A 17482-nucleotide genomic window follows, 5' to 3' on the forward strand; every position below is an offset into this window, starting at 1 on the left:
ATTAATTTATTTGATTAAATGCATATAATACTTACACTAACAATAACAAATAAATTTATGATTGTTTATGAGACTAGACAACACCACAAATTGGAACATAAATAAAAGTTTTACATTTTACAAAATATGTCATTATTATAGTTAATTATAATTTTAGTTTACTTTGGATTTTTTATTTTTCATTAATTATTTAAGTATGAAATCATAACTTATATGTTATAATTTTTGCATTATAATTCCATTTTTATATCAGAAAGTATTATTGAAATAATATAATTAACAACATATCATTGTGATGTTTTCATTACATTTTCTAAATATATTTAACTTTTATTATTTATATCTGCAAAATACTCTTTTAAATTTTTCTGATAATTTGATATTTTATCGTTTGATTAGACATTGAAGTGTCAATAATTGACGGGTTGATATAATGAATTCTTTTCTGAGCTTTATGAATGAATTAACGTTTTATAAATTGACTCTAGAATTAGTCCGGTTTAAAATCAAATGCTGATTTTAATCTGTTTTAGCTTATCGATTTTAACGCAACGGATCTATAAGAGAGAATACATTTATCTCTGATGACGTTTCTCAACTTCATATACTGTACATCTATATATATCCGATATAATTTTCATAGATCCATTATCTCAATTAAAAATAAGAGATATTGGTGTTACATTCATCAATACGATGTGCAGCAGCGGAGTTATAGATTGCGCTGTTACGTTGATCTATAAAATACATATGCAATTGTAGCAGCGCTTAAAACGATTAACATTTAATATTTTAGAAAAGTAAGAAAGAAATTATTTTTGAGAAAAGTAACAATTTTCGAGAAAAAAATCTTTATAAGTTTTTACAAAGAGTTCGTAAGATAAAAATGTATTTTTTATATAACTAAATCAAGTAGTAACTAAATTACCTTATAGTTGCTTCGCTGTCTGCTCGATACTTCCTCTTTCTCCCAAATTGTCCGAGCAAATTCCCGTCGCACATTGCACAACACTCGCGAAAACACAATTAATATCGCGTGAATTATTAGATTACGAATACGCGATACGATGGCACTTTCGATATTTAATTTGTACGCGATTTTTAATCCTGAATGATGATTTTCCGGTTCTTCCACTACACGTGATGGGTCGTTCGTGTCCCGAATTGATTTGCATTATTTTTACGAAACAATATTAAAATTGATTCTTACATATACATTTATAAAAAGCATTTGTAAGATTGTGTTTTAATAAAAGATATTTTTTTTTACTAAAAAAAAAATTATTATCTTGAATGTAAAAACAATTGTATATAAATTAATATAAAATTGCATAATGTTATAACTAATTTCTTGATGCACTTATAAATATTTCAAAGAAAAGAAATGCGCAGGACACGAGTGATCCCATCGAATGTACTAACAGTTAATCCTTCATCGACCATGTGAAATTTTCGCTTTATCCGCAATTGAGCCTTTGAACTCAGATTTGTATACCTATTGTTCCGGATTACATAAAAATCTAAAAAAAAATGTTGTATACTTGTAAAAATTTTAACAATGAGATTTTACTATCACAGAAATTGGATTGTATTTTATTTATTCTTTACAGAATTAAATTTATCAAAATTAAATAATCGACTGTCTTTAAATCGCAAGTTATTAGCAAAGGATTTAATATTTTATACGCGCGACATTCCATGTAAATATGCACAAATATTTGCTTCGAAACAGATAAAGCTATCACTTCGATATGCTCACGAAAATCGTAGAAAAACAAGTAGAAATCAACAGTGTGGTCTGATAATTTCAATAATCTTAAAGAACAGCTACATTTGACGATTCGTGTTATGTGTCGCGATCGCGTGTCGAGCGGTAATACGGTGGTAAAATAGCATCTCGTTTCATGTCGTTGTTAACCCGTTTGAGTGACACCACAAAAAAGATACACCAGGCAAATTCACATCCATCATGAAATACGCGACGCGCTACGAAAAAAAAAAAACCACCAGAGTTAATGATACGAATAATGCTAATCTGATAACGCCACTTGTAACAGAGTACAGAAAGACGCTGAGAGATGTAAGGAACGATAGCTCTCGCAGAATAATGTGACGACGTGTTAGGGTTATGTAAAAGTTTTTGACAAAGTATATTTTCTTTATAATAATCTTAAGTTATACTTACTACAAATTTTTAAAAAATTCATCAATATGTACTCAAAACAAGAATTTATTTTCTTTCGAAGAATATTATAAAATTGATCAAAAAAACAAGCTTTTATAATAAAAGCAGTCGAATTTGTTTTAATTTAATAATTTTGATTGAAAAATATTAAATTTGCTAGGATTCAGAATATATTTAGAATAAATGTGACGCTTGTCACAAACTTATGGATTTGCAAACGTATGAAATATTTAAATAAAGTAATTATTATTCGTGTATAGTATATATTTATCTGTGAGGAGCATCGCGATTAGTTATAATATTTATATATAATTTTCTTAAAAATACACGATCTTACAAATGTTTTCTAAAGATGTTACTCGTAAAATATATATAAGAATTATTTAATTTTTATATATTTTTTAAAATGATGAAAATTAATCCAGGACACGAATGGCCCACCGTGTGTTAGTAAATAACTGAAAAATCATTGTGTGTACTGAGGTGTAAACATTGCATCAATTTCGATGAATCTCAAATTAAATTAAGGCTAATAAAACGCTTGGATAATAAAATTCGTTTATTGAGCAATTATTCATATAATGTATATTTGTTGTTGATGTTAATGACATTAATTTCGAAATTTTTACGTTCTCAGGGGAATAAAAATGTAATTTAAAAAGAAATTTGTAATTTTTATAATCTATGGAAAATCACGATTGCTATAATGGAATGCAATTAAACCGCGGAAAACGTGATGATCGATTCTCACATTTTCTTCAGGAGCTATTGAAATCATTACAATTATAAATCATTATTACATATATAATTTTGTTCCTCACGAAGTGAGACCATCGGGCGACGATATTAATCGCTTATAAATCAAAAGATATTACGATCTCTAACATTTTCATATTAGAATTTCGGCTCTAATTAATCTTCCGAATATGCTATTAAAGTATCATACGGCGGTCGTGGAATACCTTGTATTCCCGGAACGCGTAACTTTTGCTGCAGAAGTATGTTGGTAGCATATTATTTATGAGGATTTCTCTAAATTCGCGGTTGTACGTTGTAATTAATGCATATCGTCCAGCGAATAACTTGAGAAAATCTAAACTTTGTGTATTTAAAAAAATTCGACAAAAATAAAAAATAAAAGCCAGCAGACTTCGTAATTTTTATCTTGATTCTGCATGAATATCGTAACGATAAAACAATGCAGTGTGCAATATGAGCATTTCTTTGTCTAGAAACGTATACAAAAGGAGATTTTCCCTTTAATGTTCCGAATCGACAATGGGATGCGTCGGTTCATGTTTTCCGTCCACAATGAGCTCAGGCATCGTTAGAGTTGTCTCGCAAAGTTCCCGAATCGACCGACGGAGTTCAGACATTGGCAGAATGTGTTTTTGCGTGCAGTTAACACCACGATTCCGCGATCAGTGGTTACTGATTCGCGCGAGAAACACGGAACGCGAAATAAAGAAGCCGAGCGAGGAGCTGTTGGAGGAACCAGCGCAACGTCGCTTTTCTCGTTACGAACTCATTAGCCTAAGCGCATGTACGTACACGCTAAGAGAGAAATGTGGTTAAATTAGCTATAAACTATAGTATACTCTGACACCAACGATTATTTACAGCCGTCCTAACATGGGCAGGGCCGAGTTTCCTTTTTTTCCTCTGTGATCTCCCACGAACACGGGGATTACCGGGACGGTCTTGATTAATTTTACGTTATCTCGCAACGTGTGACAATGCTGACGATTTTATAGTTGATAATCGCATGTTGTGATTTGAATTCACGCAACAGTTAGCGGGTCGGCTGATGAGAATATACTGTTATTGTATGTTAAAAATTATCGATATTAATAATGATAATGGATTTTAGATTTCGTGTTTAATATTGAAATAATAACATAACTTTAACCAATTTCACTATGTAATTCCTTGAAATATATAATTCCATTAAAATTTTGTACAATATGTATAAAATAACATTAATAACATACGAGTGCAAAAAATGCTAAGGGCACTCATCGTTTTGGTAATTAATCATATGATTTTTATAACGAATGTAAAAAAGAAAAATAGGCGTTGATTAACTCTAGAACAGTGGATTTCCCGGATCCAATCGAAATTTCGCATACTACACGGAGAAAAGGAAAGGGAAAGTTTTATTTTATAACATAATATAAAACTTTTGATATTATAACTTATAGCAGGTATATTCTTAAATTTCAGAGCTTCAAAATAAAAGAGAAGAGTCTAATAGCATTTTTCACTGGCAGAGAGTTGGTGCGCACTCAGTACACTTTAAAGCCGTTGTACCCAATGTACAATGTCGATGTAAAGATCTACGTTTAATAAAAATGCAGAAACGAATTAAACCACGAAATTCTCAATACATTTTATCGGTATGGTATTTGATAAAATATACATTGGGTATTTTATTAATTGAAATATCTCACTTTTACAATCAGATTAAGTTGCGGGTAAAGGTGTACAATAGCTTTAATGTGCACTGAGTGCGCACTAGTTCTCTGTCAGTGAAAAACGCTATAAATCTGAACCGAAGTTACAGTTTATTAAAGTAGATTTTCTGGATCTATAGTGCGTTTTCGGAATTTTTTGAAAGATACGTGTTCTAGGATTAACATCGCCGAATTAAATCGATATCACAGTTGCCACTAGGGAGATATTCCTCACAGTTAATGAGGTGACGACGCGTCGTGATGCGTTGTCATCTCGTCTACGTGACTATGGCTTCTGAACCGGACAATTATCGGCCACCCTGACACTTACGTGCAAGAGTTCAACGCCTTACTTTCTTACATCATATTGAGCTTAAGAGCCTCTTCGTGCCTCTCAGCCTTTTTAAAGGCTAAGCTGCCCGAATAGCGCCATATACGCGTATATTGCCCGCTAAATTCTAATACCGCAGAAATTTCTGCTTTCTTCATTTTAATAGGATGAAAAAAAAAAAGGAAGATCCGTTTACCTTCTCTTTTTGAAAAATATAGACTTTATCATAGCAGTATCAAAATGCCTTCTTATTCTCGTTCCGCAATATCGCTTCTCGAATTCACGGTGCATTCACAATGTGTATATTGAAATCGAATCGTAACGTTGCCTGACGCCTCGCGAATATATATTATACTTTCCGAGAACGGCATAATGAAATATCGATAAACATGAACGATCGCAAAATGGAAAGATACTGTCGCCGATAGTGCGGAAAATCGGACGTAGACGTCAGAGCATCGAAACGGGACGAACAGATCCGGTAAGATCGCCCTCGGCGGATGAGATTTGCAACGACGTGGCGCAGCACCGGTTTCGCCGACGTGATGCGCTGCATTATTCACTTCTACGGCAAGGGTAACGTGCGACCACTATCGTCCGTTTCGTCTCCCTGAAGCCTGTCTGAATCCTCCGCGGCTTTCGGACTAACTTCGACAGAGGCTTTGGCGTCGATACCGCGAAGCCACCTTCGACATTCGATCCGCGTGCACCCGGTGATTTCTACCCGATACAATTAATTCCTTCTAAGTGACGACAGTAGACGGTATCAACCACGTCGATACGCCGGTGACGACTTTTTCTATTGTCGATTTATTTCTACGGCGACAATTTGTTAATACAAAGAGTCTAACATTTTCGTCAGCAATAATTGTTTAATATAAACTGATGTGAAATATGCATTCTAGAATTTCTTGATTATCCACCCCCCCGAAGATTAAACGATCTTTTAATATACATCTAGATCCGTAATAATTTAAATAGTAGAGATACATAGAGAAATTATAGATAATGCATTTGATGCAATTCGCAGACGAATGTATGGAAAATATTAATAGGAAGGACATCAAGATTAAGAGAAACTTATCAGAATTTTATAGGGACTCCATTCCTATTCGTGTGGCAATTCGAAGCCTTCAAACGTATCAAGCGACATTACTTATCGATTCAATATTGATACGCTGTCATCAATGAAATACTCCACTACGTATTCGAGATATATTACGAAAATCTAGGTCTTTATCTCTCTTTTCCTCACTTTATCTCTGCTTTTCACATGTACGTGGTACACGCAAGTATTTCAACTATGCCGAGACTACAAAGTTCCTTTCGGTATCGACAACCACACGGACACTCGCGCGCTTTGACTCTCACAACGAAACGTATAAATGCAGCTGCGCATTTGACTCGGATTGAAATTTTCGGTGAATATTCCTCTCTCTCCTGATCTTCTGTCCTCTGGATTTCGGTCGAAATTTTCATGGTCCAATTCGCGCTGTTGTTCACTCCGATGATTCGCCGCTGTGGCGAGTAGTCTCCGGTAAGAGAAAGACAGCACATGTTTTATTCCTACCAGTTTCTCTTTTACTAAACGAAACTAATGATGAAAGTCTTTATAAAAGTGCGACATTAAACGACTAATCCCTCTATTATAAATCTAAGAAAGTCCGTGACTTTATAATGCGTATCTACTTGATTTATCTTGGAAATTATTAAATTTTTCGTAAAAAGTTTCTTTCGGGAAATTTATGCAACAGTCCGCTTATTTTTTCCCATTTTTTCGTAGCTCCGTTGACAACTTCTTCGACTATTAACGAACTTTTAAATATTTACAGAAAAAAAAAAAACGAACAAGCCGTGAGCCGAATATCATTTCAATAATAATGCTGAATAAAGCGATTAAGACGCGCATCGCGGCAGCTGCGGTTTTAGACGCGGCTTCGCTCGTAGTTGGCCGTAAGTTTTCGTTAGTCGACAACGAATGGAAATTAATTTATGAAAGAGCAGTTTACTCCCGATTCTTAGCTAAGTAAGAACGCCGTCTAATGTTCGAGTTTACTCGAGTTATCCCCTCTGCCCGCTCGCTTTCAAGTAATAACGACAGTTGGGCGTTGCCCGATTCATTAATGCTTCTATAAAAGAGAATCGCAATCTATAACAATTGTTTATTGCATATTAAATATAAGTGAGTTGAATATTCTATTCAATTTTAATTAGTTAGAGTACTTTAACTTCATTTAAAAATTAATGCGATAAAAAGTTAATGAAATTACAAAGCAGATGCATAATCAAGCGATGCGTTTTTTATAGTTTATCTATTTTAGCGTTTATATTTATTATTTTCTCTGTTCTCTCTGCTCCCAATAAATTATTATTTATAATACCATTTATTTCCAATATTCAATGAATTTTTGAAAATACTTGATACTATTCTGAAAAATAATCCATTTAATTAGAGATATATATGTGTGTTGATACTATCATAGTATACGTGGGAGTGTTTTCCTCATGGACTTGTTACAAATTAAATACCGCTTAATTAACTGTGTCGCGAGATACGTAATTCATAGCGTTGCGTCGTCGATCTCACGGATCTTATTCCAGAACTCGATTAAAGCGAAAGTTCGTTATTTGCAGGAATAAAATTATTTTCTATAAACATTGAAAGAAGAATTCTGCAACGTCGTAAAGACTATATTAAATAGCGGCGAAGGTCGCGATAACTTGAAAAGTATTAAATTTTTGAAGCTATCATGTCTGATGAATCTTCGTCTACAACTACTGACTGTATTATATTTAAATATTTAAGAAGTCAGTTGCAGTGTTGCAGATGAAGATTAAAGTCAAAAATTGAATTTTAACTTAAGAAATTTGTTTAAAATTAACACTATACATAATCGGATATTTTTTCTACAATTTATCCGCTATCGAGAAATCAATGACTTTTAAAATTACAGAAATTACTTGGAAAGAACGATTTACTAAAATATCCAAAAATTTAGTCAGATACAAATCTAAAAATAATGTTAGATCATCAAAATAATTACGTAGGAATCAAAAAGTTTTGACATTCTAACAACTATTTTAAGCATTTTTTACATCATTATTTTGATAATTAAACAAAATTATTTTCAGATCTGTATATAGCTAAATTTCGCAAAACTCGTGTAATTCTTTTACTTTTATTAATTATTTCTGTTGAAATAATATTGTGCTATGCATCATCGACATATACTATATATATATGCATTTGAATCAGAGAAATGGTGTCAAGGAAATAAAAATCTCGAAAGTTGGTGACGTTTCAAGGGGGAAGTGATAAAATGTATTAAAGCTCAACGCGGGCAATTTGTGCGAAAGATTTGTCGAAGTAAGCTGTGCGCTTTGGCTTAGAAAAGCTGGCATTTTTCAACGCACGCTTCATTATCTTCGAAACCGGAGTAGTTTCCAGTCGGTGGAGCACATTTATATCGTGGTGCGCACCGTGCTCGCGCGTTAAATCGTTGCCTTTATTCAAGGCTCGACGCGCGACTAGTCATTTATCTCGTAAAATCAACCGGTCAGCCATAACGTCATAGAGCAAGCTAAATACAATCACGTAAATAATCTCGTTCTATTTTCATCGATTAAATCCGCAATAAAAGCTGATATTACGCATAGAATCCCTACGCACGACGTGCCCCGTTATGTACATAACGGCTGTAAAATAATTGGCTTAATATAACTACACAATATGTTTTTGTTCGCCCAGATTTATGGACTCACTATTGTAATTTTATTTTTATTATTAATTTAATCTTCTAGACTGTATTTTATTACACGTCAAGCGTAATAACAGCGAAAATGAAAACTGTTTGCACGAAATTGTACAAACAGGACAAAAAAAAATTGTAACTAACGTAACTGTTTGTGCATACGGAAAAGATAAAAATGACCCTGCAAATACTTGACGTTCTTTTTTTTTTCTATATTATTAATATCGTAGCGTGCTGGATAAAAATAATTGGACGAAGAGATTAATTACTATGTGCGGATTACTACGTTGTGATTAAATCATCTATCCCGTCTGGAGTTACTATTCAGAGAAAGGAAAAATATTTGTTCAAAACATTCGATCACTCGCAGGATAGCCAAGTAACGAATAGTATGCTAATCTGAAAGCGTTACGGCAAGACTCTTCGGCGAATCGCTTCGAACTTTTCGAATTGCACCGGCAATTCTACCTCGTCGGTTAGCGAACAGCGGTAGTACGTTCTTTCCCTTGGAGAAGTCCGAGAGAGAAACTCTCACTTCATCGTACCAATAAGAGTGTTTCGCAGAAGTTCACTTAAGCGATCGGTGTACTCGCTATGTAAAATAAATCTCGACCTACCTACCGCAGATTTTGATCACCTTATTCCTGGCGCGAAACAAAGCCAACAGCCCTTAATCTGAGAAAGTACATACGATACCTTCGAAATATTTTATTAGGGATTTATCACGAGGCCGTACTCCTATCTGCTGTACGTATTACAAATCGTATTACGAACTGCAAAGCCCGGGATATCCGCCACGTCGCGGAAAAAAGCTGCGATATTCTCTATGTACATATCGCGGATTTTTGGGCTACCGTGTGAATTCGCGAAATACGAGAAACGCGTGATGACACGCGGAAAAAAAAAATCCGGGATAGCGCGGAATCGCGCAATAAAATATTTTCAAGGCGAATTTTTCCAAATCGAAATTTTTGACGTGCCAATAGATAAACGTGGCATTGGGCTTTCGTATCTTAAAAAAAGAATCTCGCAAGTTCTCGCGAATTTACGATTCAAGAGTCGACGCCCTATCGTGACGTCCTTTAAAGGACCGTCTTTTATCTCAAGCAGTTGTCTTTTAGACTTCTTTATTTTTTTCTCAAAACTCAATTTTGTTCTTTATTTTATTTTAATATCACGAGAGATCCCTCTCTAATTAGCATTCCAATGTTTAATGTACTAATGAGCGAATTTTTACGGAAATTATCGACAAACTTAATTTTACGCAAGGGCAATATTAGCTCAAACAGAATAACCAATCAAAACGACATCAAAATTAGTCATGATTAATCGAAAAGTGACTTTCGGTAATCAAATTTGCAGCTATATTAACATGATTTTAATGTTACGAATAGTTATGACGACTTGTGCTTTATTTGAGAATTATACTGCGCAAGAAATTTCAGAAATTAATGCGCAAATCTCTGACAAATCTCACAAACTACTGTAGAAATATTTCGAAATAAAATCTGAAAATTTTTAGGTTTGTCCTTTATTTTCTTTAAAACGAAAAAAAATATAATCCAAAAGAAAATCGTCGCGATGCCGCTCTATAGAAAATCGATCTCCATTACGACGAAACACATTTTCTAACGTAGTTAAGGATCGGTCGCGCATGCATCTGCTCGCGAGGACATTAGTACCTACGTTTTACAGGTTTTACAATATTGGATGTACATTCTAATGGAATCGATTGTTCTACTGGCTACACTGGCTGTTGGCAGTGAAGAGATCTCTTCGTTCCAACATGAAATAAAATCGAACGAGGCCATTTGCCGAGCACTCGCCGTTCTCTCCTATCGTTGTTCTTGTCTTAAATGAAACGTCCGAGTGAAAAACAGCGTTCGCGGCTTATTGTCCGGAGGAATAACTATCGGCGTTTTTACTTCCTTTTGGATCGCGACCAAGGTCGATGATTCGCTTGTACCAAAGTCAACCGAGGAGAAACGGAACGAATGTGGGAAAGAGAAAAAAACCGGGGAAGCGTAGAGAGGAGAATCTTCGAGAAGCACGCGGATACTGACAACACAGATGCGAATACATGCACGGTAATCCCGAGGGAGGACAATTTTATTTGTTCCATCAAGAGCGCATTTCCTCTATCCATTTCGAACTCGATTCCCGGATCAGCTAGTCAAGCTACTACCTTTCCTCGATTCAGTTCGTCTCGTCATCTACACGTGATGCATAAGAATACCTTCTCACGCCCTACGTGCACTTTCGAAAGAGAGAGCGTCTCCGCAGCCCGTCTGTATTTTATTAATGGCGCTCCGTTTTTTTATGAAAACCTGTATACATATTTTCATTGCGCCCTAGATATACTCGTTGAAAAATAACTCGTCGCTGTAACGCAAATGTAAAAACAATGAATGATCAATGCTGAACTACTCCGGTAACGGCGAGTAACGCGAAGGTTTTCGCATCTGCATCTGCTCGTTAAGCGAAGTAGAAGGAATAATCGTGACTCGTTAGCCGCTACCGAGAGATTCCGCGAAGGTTCTCTCCTCTTTCTCCCTCCGTCTTTTTTCCTCTCTCCTTCCTCGCTTTCTCTCTCGCACGGCTCTTGCCATCTCGTTCTCTTTCATGCCGAACCGCGTATCCCATCATGCATATGAATGAAACTGTTTTGCCGCGAGCCGAAAAAACGTCACGCTGTTAAACGACTCGCGCTTATTCATAGCTGCAGTCAACCAACATCATCCCTGCTACCACCTCCTGCTACCCCCGCGGTGAAGCTTCGACAGACGATAATTCGAAGCTCGTTCCGGGCGTTCCCTTTGGGCCCTTTGTACGCTTGCGATATCGTTTCGAAGAGTAGCACACGTAGAGTAGCCCCACCTCTCTCACCGATGCTCGTTCATCAAAACAAATCGGCAACTCTGCCGACTTAATGAGAAAATAACTCTCGCTAACTGCGCAGTGAATGGTCTTGACCGCAGACACGTAGTATTTATGAAATTTTTCTGCAATTTGTAATTACAATTTGTAAAGTATTAAAACATCCTTACCTCACACGTGCCAGAGTTTTTCCGTTTTATTATTTCACGTGGCGAAATATATGAAACTTTTGTAAAAACGAGTTGGATCGGCGGTGGCCGAATTAATACGAAATTTATTTTTGGCCATTTGTCCGGTTTTCGCGTGCGTAATTCAGAAATTTTTCAAAGCGCATTTTTACACGGAGAATCAGAAATGAGGGAAATACGAGAATCGATCTCGCAAGTGGAAAACATTCGAGAGGCGTGTGCGTGTACGCTCCTATTGCAAAGATTTGAAAAATGTTCATTTTAATGGTTGACGTAACGTGAATATTGGTTACCACCGAAGTGTTACGTGCCCGGAGTCTCGAGTAGAGGCACGTACAGTACAATGTACATATACATCATAATATATATGTACATACGTATATATACACCTTGTAAGATACGATATGAATACGTCGCTTAATATCGAGCACGCAACGTGAAAAATGTAAATTCGCTCGATCTCCGATCCTGTACAGTACATTGATTCCTGCGAACCACATTGTCGGGCAAAGTTCACTTTTCGCGCCAGTTATTACGCAAATGCCCGGCCCGGTTGGCGTAATTTCACGTTGTTTTAGCGGCTCGGGCAAACTTTTTAGTCAAATTGAGTAAGGGATCGTGCATTGAATGCAAATCACCGCGGCATAACGCGATAGGACCCGTTTCATTTCTCCTTTTTTTTTGCGGTGAAGTTCGGCGGCCAAACTTATGCCGCTGAAGTTATGCCGCGCGCACTCCCATGATTCCAGCCCGCCGTCGTCTATAGGATGTTACGAAAAGTTTGCTTTTGACGCGGTGGGTTGCACGTGACGAATTCAAATCAGGCGTAAATACTTAAAGCAAACACTCCGCGAGAGGCTGGTAGGGATGGGGGACGGCTGCAACTCGGTTTTAAAATAAAGCATTAGGAACGACGAGCGGCGACGGGATTGTTAAGAAGGGTGGTGTTGCTGTGCCTGGACCGGTCTGCCTTTCAAAGTTTACGGCGAACTTTGTGTAAACTCACCGAGTTTAGCAGTGAAACTAGTTCATTGAACGCAGATCGGTAACCGCGATGAATGAGTCATACATATTTCGATTGTCCTCTGAATTTAGAATGTCAACAGAATAAAAAATGATCCCGAGAGTAAGAGATATCGGAGTTTCAATTATTAAGTAAATAAACTCGAAGTTTATGCAAAATACGATAAATATTTCGCTTTAATTAAGACTTTAATTTATCCGAAATTAAAACTAAATTAAATTGAAAGACCATCGGGAGAATTAATATGCGATTTAAAGATTCCCTTATAGATTCGACAATCTATAAGAGAGATTTTAATTTAGTTTGGCCCTGGAGGTGGATCTACGGCGATTTTCAAAATGTTTGGTCATCATTACAAAAGAAATCATATATATTGATGTAAATATTTATGTAATATCTGTGATAGATTTTTATACTTCTTTATTCAGATCGAATCTTTCTTTATTTTCTTAAATATTCTTTAAGAATTGTCAAAGTAGTACTTTGTTTTAATGCAAAATAATAGTAGGCGGTCGATTTAATATTTTATATCTTTTATTTCGACCTGAGGAAATAATATTATCAAGTTGCAAGAAATCCTCATATCGTATTGGAAAATTCTTTCCATATATATATATATATATATATATATATATAAAGACAATATATAAGAGAGGCAAGTAAGTTGCCTCTCTTTTTTAACTCACAGCTAAGAACAGAAGAATCGCATTTGAACTTTTATTTCGATTAGACACAATAGGAAATATATTGACAACTATATTCTATTATCGTGAAAGTTGCGAAGAATGAGATGGTATTTATAATAAAAAGCAGAGAATTTAATTATTAGAATATTTTACAAAAAGTATTAAAATATTTAAAACGGATTACGTTTAAGATGACAGAGACGTTATCCAATGATTTCATAACGGATTTATGTGCTGTAAGTTAATTAATAATATTTTCAAAGTCTATAAGTAATAAGCGGAATTTAACGAAGATAGATCTTCAAGTAATGAAACTAAAAGCACAACGTAGCCGTCCAGATTGGCGCAATATCAAATGGCTTAGTACGCTACAGAACGAGTTTTTAATTCATTAATGATATTTAGCCTAAAAATATAACAGGCTTAAATACAGATTATTAGAAATAATCTGGAAATTTGATCTGTAGTTTTCATTTTTTAGATTAATCGCAATAAGTCCACAGACCATTGCATTCACTCTATTTCAAATTCCAATAAATATAAAAAATTTTATCGAGCGGTTACGTATATGTTCAGAAATATGTAAAAAATAGAAAAAGAACATATTGACCCATTGTGGACTTGATATACATATGCATCCCTTAATTTAATGCATTACAAGTTCGATCGAATTAAAAGTGCCTTGAATAGATCAGAGTAATGAACGTCAACGCTCTATTTTACCCGACTGGGCTTGTTTCCCTGTCCGCGGAAAGTATACATTTGAAAAAAAAAAAAAAAAAGAAAGAGAGAAAGAGAAAAAGCAATTAAGAACATTCCGCCACTTACCTCGGACGATGAGCTTGATCACGGCTTCCGGCGTATTCCTGTTGTTCACGAGACACTCGTACATACCGCTGTCGGCGGCGGTGACGGGATGCAGCTGCAACGAATAATTTTTCAACGACAGAGACATTCTGTTCTGTTCTGTTCGCCGTACGACGGTCGTGCTTCTGCTCTTATACTCGAGCAGCCGCATCCCGTTTGCCCGCCACTCGAGCATCAACACCAGCGAATCCTCCGTCACTCCCGGACACCCCAGCGTGACGTTCTTCCCCGCCTCCACGACGACGTCTTCCACCAACGAATTCATGGCATCTGCGAACATAGATCCTTCCATTACATTCGTCGTAACATTCGTAGCAAACGTTATCGTTGTGATAAAAACAAACGTGATCTCGGGACTGCGGCAGGAATGAGAATCGAGGAGCGAATGGGTGAACGGGCCCCGCGATGGATTCTTGCGGGTTCGGGTTTCACCTACGTCAGGACAATTTTAGCGCAGAACGAATAAAATCCGTGGATGACTGGACGTTTTTCGACTTAACAGCGCATCACGCTTCCTCGTAAGACCGGATATAAAAGAATTCTGACAAGGGAACACGTTATATTGCAGAAGTGATATAAAAAAAAGAACTAACGTTACCAACCGAAATATCACGTTTGAAATAGATATTCTAGATGGTCAAATTTTGGGAAATTTTACGGATTTATATCCCACTTGGGCTGGAATGCTTTGGCTATTTTAACTTGTTAAAGACAAAATACTTAAAAAATAATGCATTTAAAAAAAGTTTCAAGTAAAAATTATAAGATTTAAAGAGGACCATCAAAAGATAAGCTAGATTTTGACCAATAAGTTCCTGGATCCAAAATCTAATTAACTCATCTGATGGTCCTCTTCAATTTTTTTATTTGAAACAGTTTTTCGAAAATGCATTGTCCTCGAAATATTATAATTTGTGCCCAAGTTAAAATGATCAAACATGTTTTGGCCCAAATCAGGTACATAATCCATAGGATCCCAAGATTTGACTAGAATATTTATACCAAACGTGATCTTTTGACCTATAACGTTAATTTTTTTATGTAGCACTTTGCAATGTAGCACATTCTCTTCTGAACGCCGTAGGGCGTGCGCTGTCGATTTTTTTTGGATCCGCATTTTCTCTCTCTCTCTCTCTCTCTCTCTTCAAGGAAAATTTAAATATTTTTTAACCACGCGACAGGAACGAGTGATCTTGCGCACAACGGAGAACTATTCCAGTTCCCTCGCGGTAAACGCTTGGAATATACTTGAGAGAATTAATGTACGCGCGAGTATGGCCAACGCCGTGGCGAGATAGCTTCCGATCGACTTTTAAAATTTCACGCGGCCGCGCCGGATCGTAATTTGCAACGCAAAATATACGACGCCCTGGCTTGCGCGAATAAGCTCCACGGTTACGCCATATTGCATCGCGGAATTTCTGAATACCCAGGCATCCAATTTTCTTTCTAACGAGTTCAATTTTTTTCTCCAACAGGAATACCTTCAATACACATTCTGGAACGTATGCTCTCCATACACGCGTTGCTATTTTATTCTCTCCGAGCGCAAAACACCGTCGTTTAAAAAAATCTATGAAAATCCATGCACGAACGAATGACACACCAAGAGTTCGCGCGCGATTTCGTAAAAGCATTACAGATACGTATATATCGCGATATGAATATGTATCCGCTGTATCGCGGGGCGAACCGTCGATCGTACGTGGCGAAACCGCGCCGGACATCACGATGCGGCAGGTCATCGAGGTAATTCACGAAGGGATTCCCTCCGCAATCTCTGGAAAGCCCTAGCAAAGCTTTCACTACGTGGATTTTGCAACAAAACGGTATTCAGATCACGCGTACGTATTCATACGTGCATAAAGTGCAAGTTCGAACCTTGCCAAGCATGTTCCTTTAGCGCATCCCCCCGTCTCTTTCTCTTACGATTGGCATAAATCACGGCTCGCCCTTTGAGCTACGTCGTTGGACGAGTAACTGTCCCGTTCGTCTACCTTTGCAAACGCGATAACAAATTTATCGCAAAATAATATTTCTTCGCTCCTCGAAAATTCCCGCGATAAATTTTCTTTCATTCCTGCTTAAATTTCACTCGTTCTTCTTTTTTTTTTTATTTCTTTTCAAAATTTATGTGCGAAATATATTCTAGTTCTCTTCTCTCAAAGTTAACACTGATTATTTTTACAGCAGAATATTTATTTAAATGCCTCTGCCTCCCTCTTTTCTTTACTTTTAATTCTATGAATTCCTTTATCTTTCAAGTAGAACAATTTTATTTGATTGATAGCCTGATTGGCCAAAATAATTTAAATCTGGCTATTTTATATTAATATTAAAGGGAGACTGATGTATTTTTCATATACGTTTACGGCAAAATAAATGAGTTTTTTTTTTATGATAATGATATTCATAATCAATAAAGCGCTCTAATAAAATGTGCCAAAGACTCGCACACTTTAGTAGTTCATTAATCAATAAAGCCATCATAACTCATTTCGATAGCTCGAAATAGGGTGCTTGAATTAAATAACGTGGCTGCTTATTGATTATAGAATCAAGTCGTCTGATATTTTTTTGAAGCATTCAACATATTTATCTTGAATTTTCATCATCTACAAAATTTCGCAAATACAATAAAAATATATTTTATATATATATAATCTATTTTTTCTTCTAAGATTATGAATGCAGATGGCTGCCCGACATATATAAATGTACATAGGATATCGATCTAGTTTTAAAACTAAATTTCTTCAAACGCAACATCAAAGTTACTCACGAAATGAGTCAACTGGGAAACGTTTCATGTCGGAAGATATCTCGACGGAATTTTAAAGCATACGTCGCTTCTCAAAGCTTTCTATATACCTCTAAAAACTTGGACTACTCGCCCTCCCGCTTAACGTCATTACTTTACATTACCAATCCATGGAACCGTAAGAAGTATGTTGGGAGTCCTGTTAGCTCTCGATTAGTTCTCGACGGAATGCGCTTCTATAAATAAAAAAGCACGCGTGGAGAAAATTAACGAAAATGCAGGTCGAAATAAACGCGACGGAAAGCATACAGCGGGAAAGTAATCCAACTGTTAATGACGTCGATCGTTTCGATAACCG

General features: G+C 36.1%; 1 protein-coding gene across 3 annotated transcripts in view; it reads right to left on the reverse strand.

Annotated features, from left to right (window-relative positions):
* The window catches only part of LOC108749694 (tyrosine-protein phosphatase 99A), a 214377-nt gene extending 199776 nt beyond the window's left edge, over positions 1–14601 (reverse strand). For all 3 annotated transcript variants that reach the window (XM_018488575.1, XM_018488576.1, XM_018488574.1), the window contains exon 1: positions 14325–14601. In XM_018488575.1, coding sequence (XP_018344077.1) covers positions 14325–14538 — 214 coding nt within the window. In that variant the 5' untranslated portion in view covers positions 14539–14601. The remainder of the gene's footprint in view (positions 1–14324) is intronic.
* Positions 14602–17482: the final 2881 nt, after the last annotated feature.

The sequence above is a fragment of the Trachymyrmex septentrionalis genome, unplaced genomic scaffold (assembly GCF_001594115.1).
Source record: "Trachymyrmex septentrionalis isolate Tsep2-gDNA-1 unplaced genomic scaffold, Tsep1.0 scaffold31, whole genome shotgun sequence".
NCBI lineage: Eukaryota > Metazoa > Arthropoda > Insecta > Hymenoptera > Formicidae > Trachymyrmex > Trachymyrmex septentrionalis.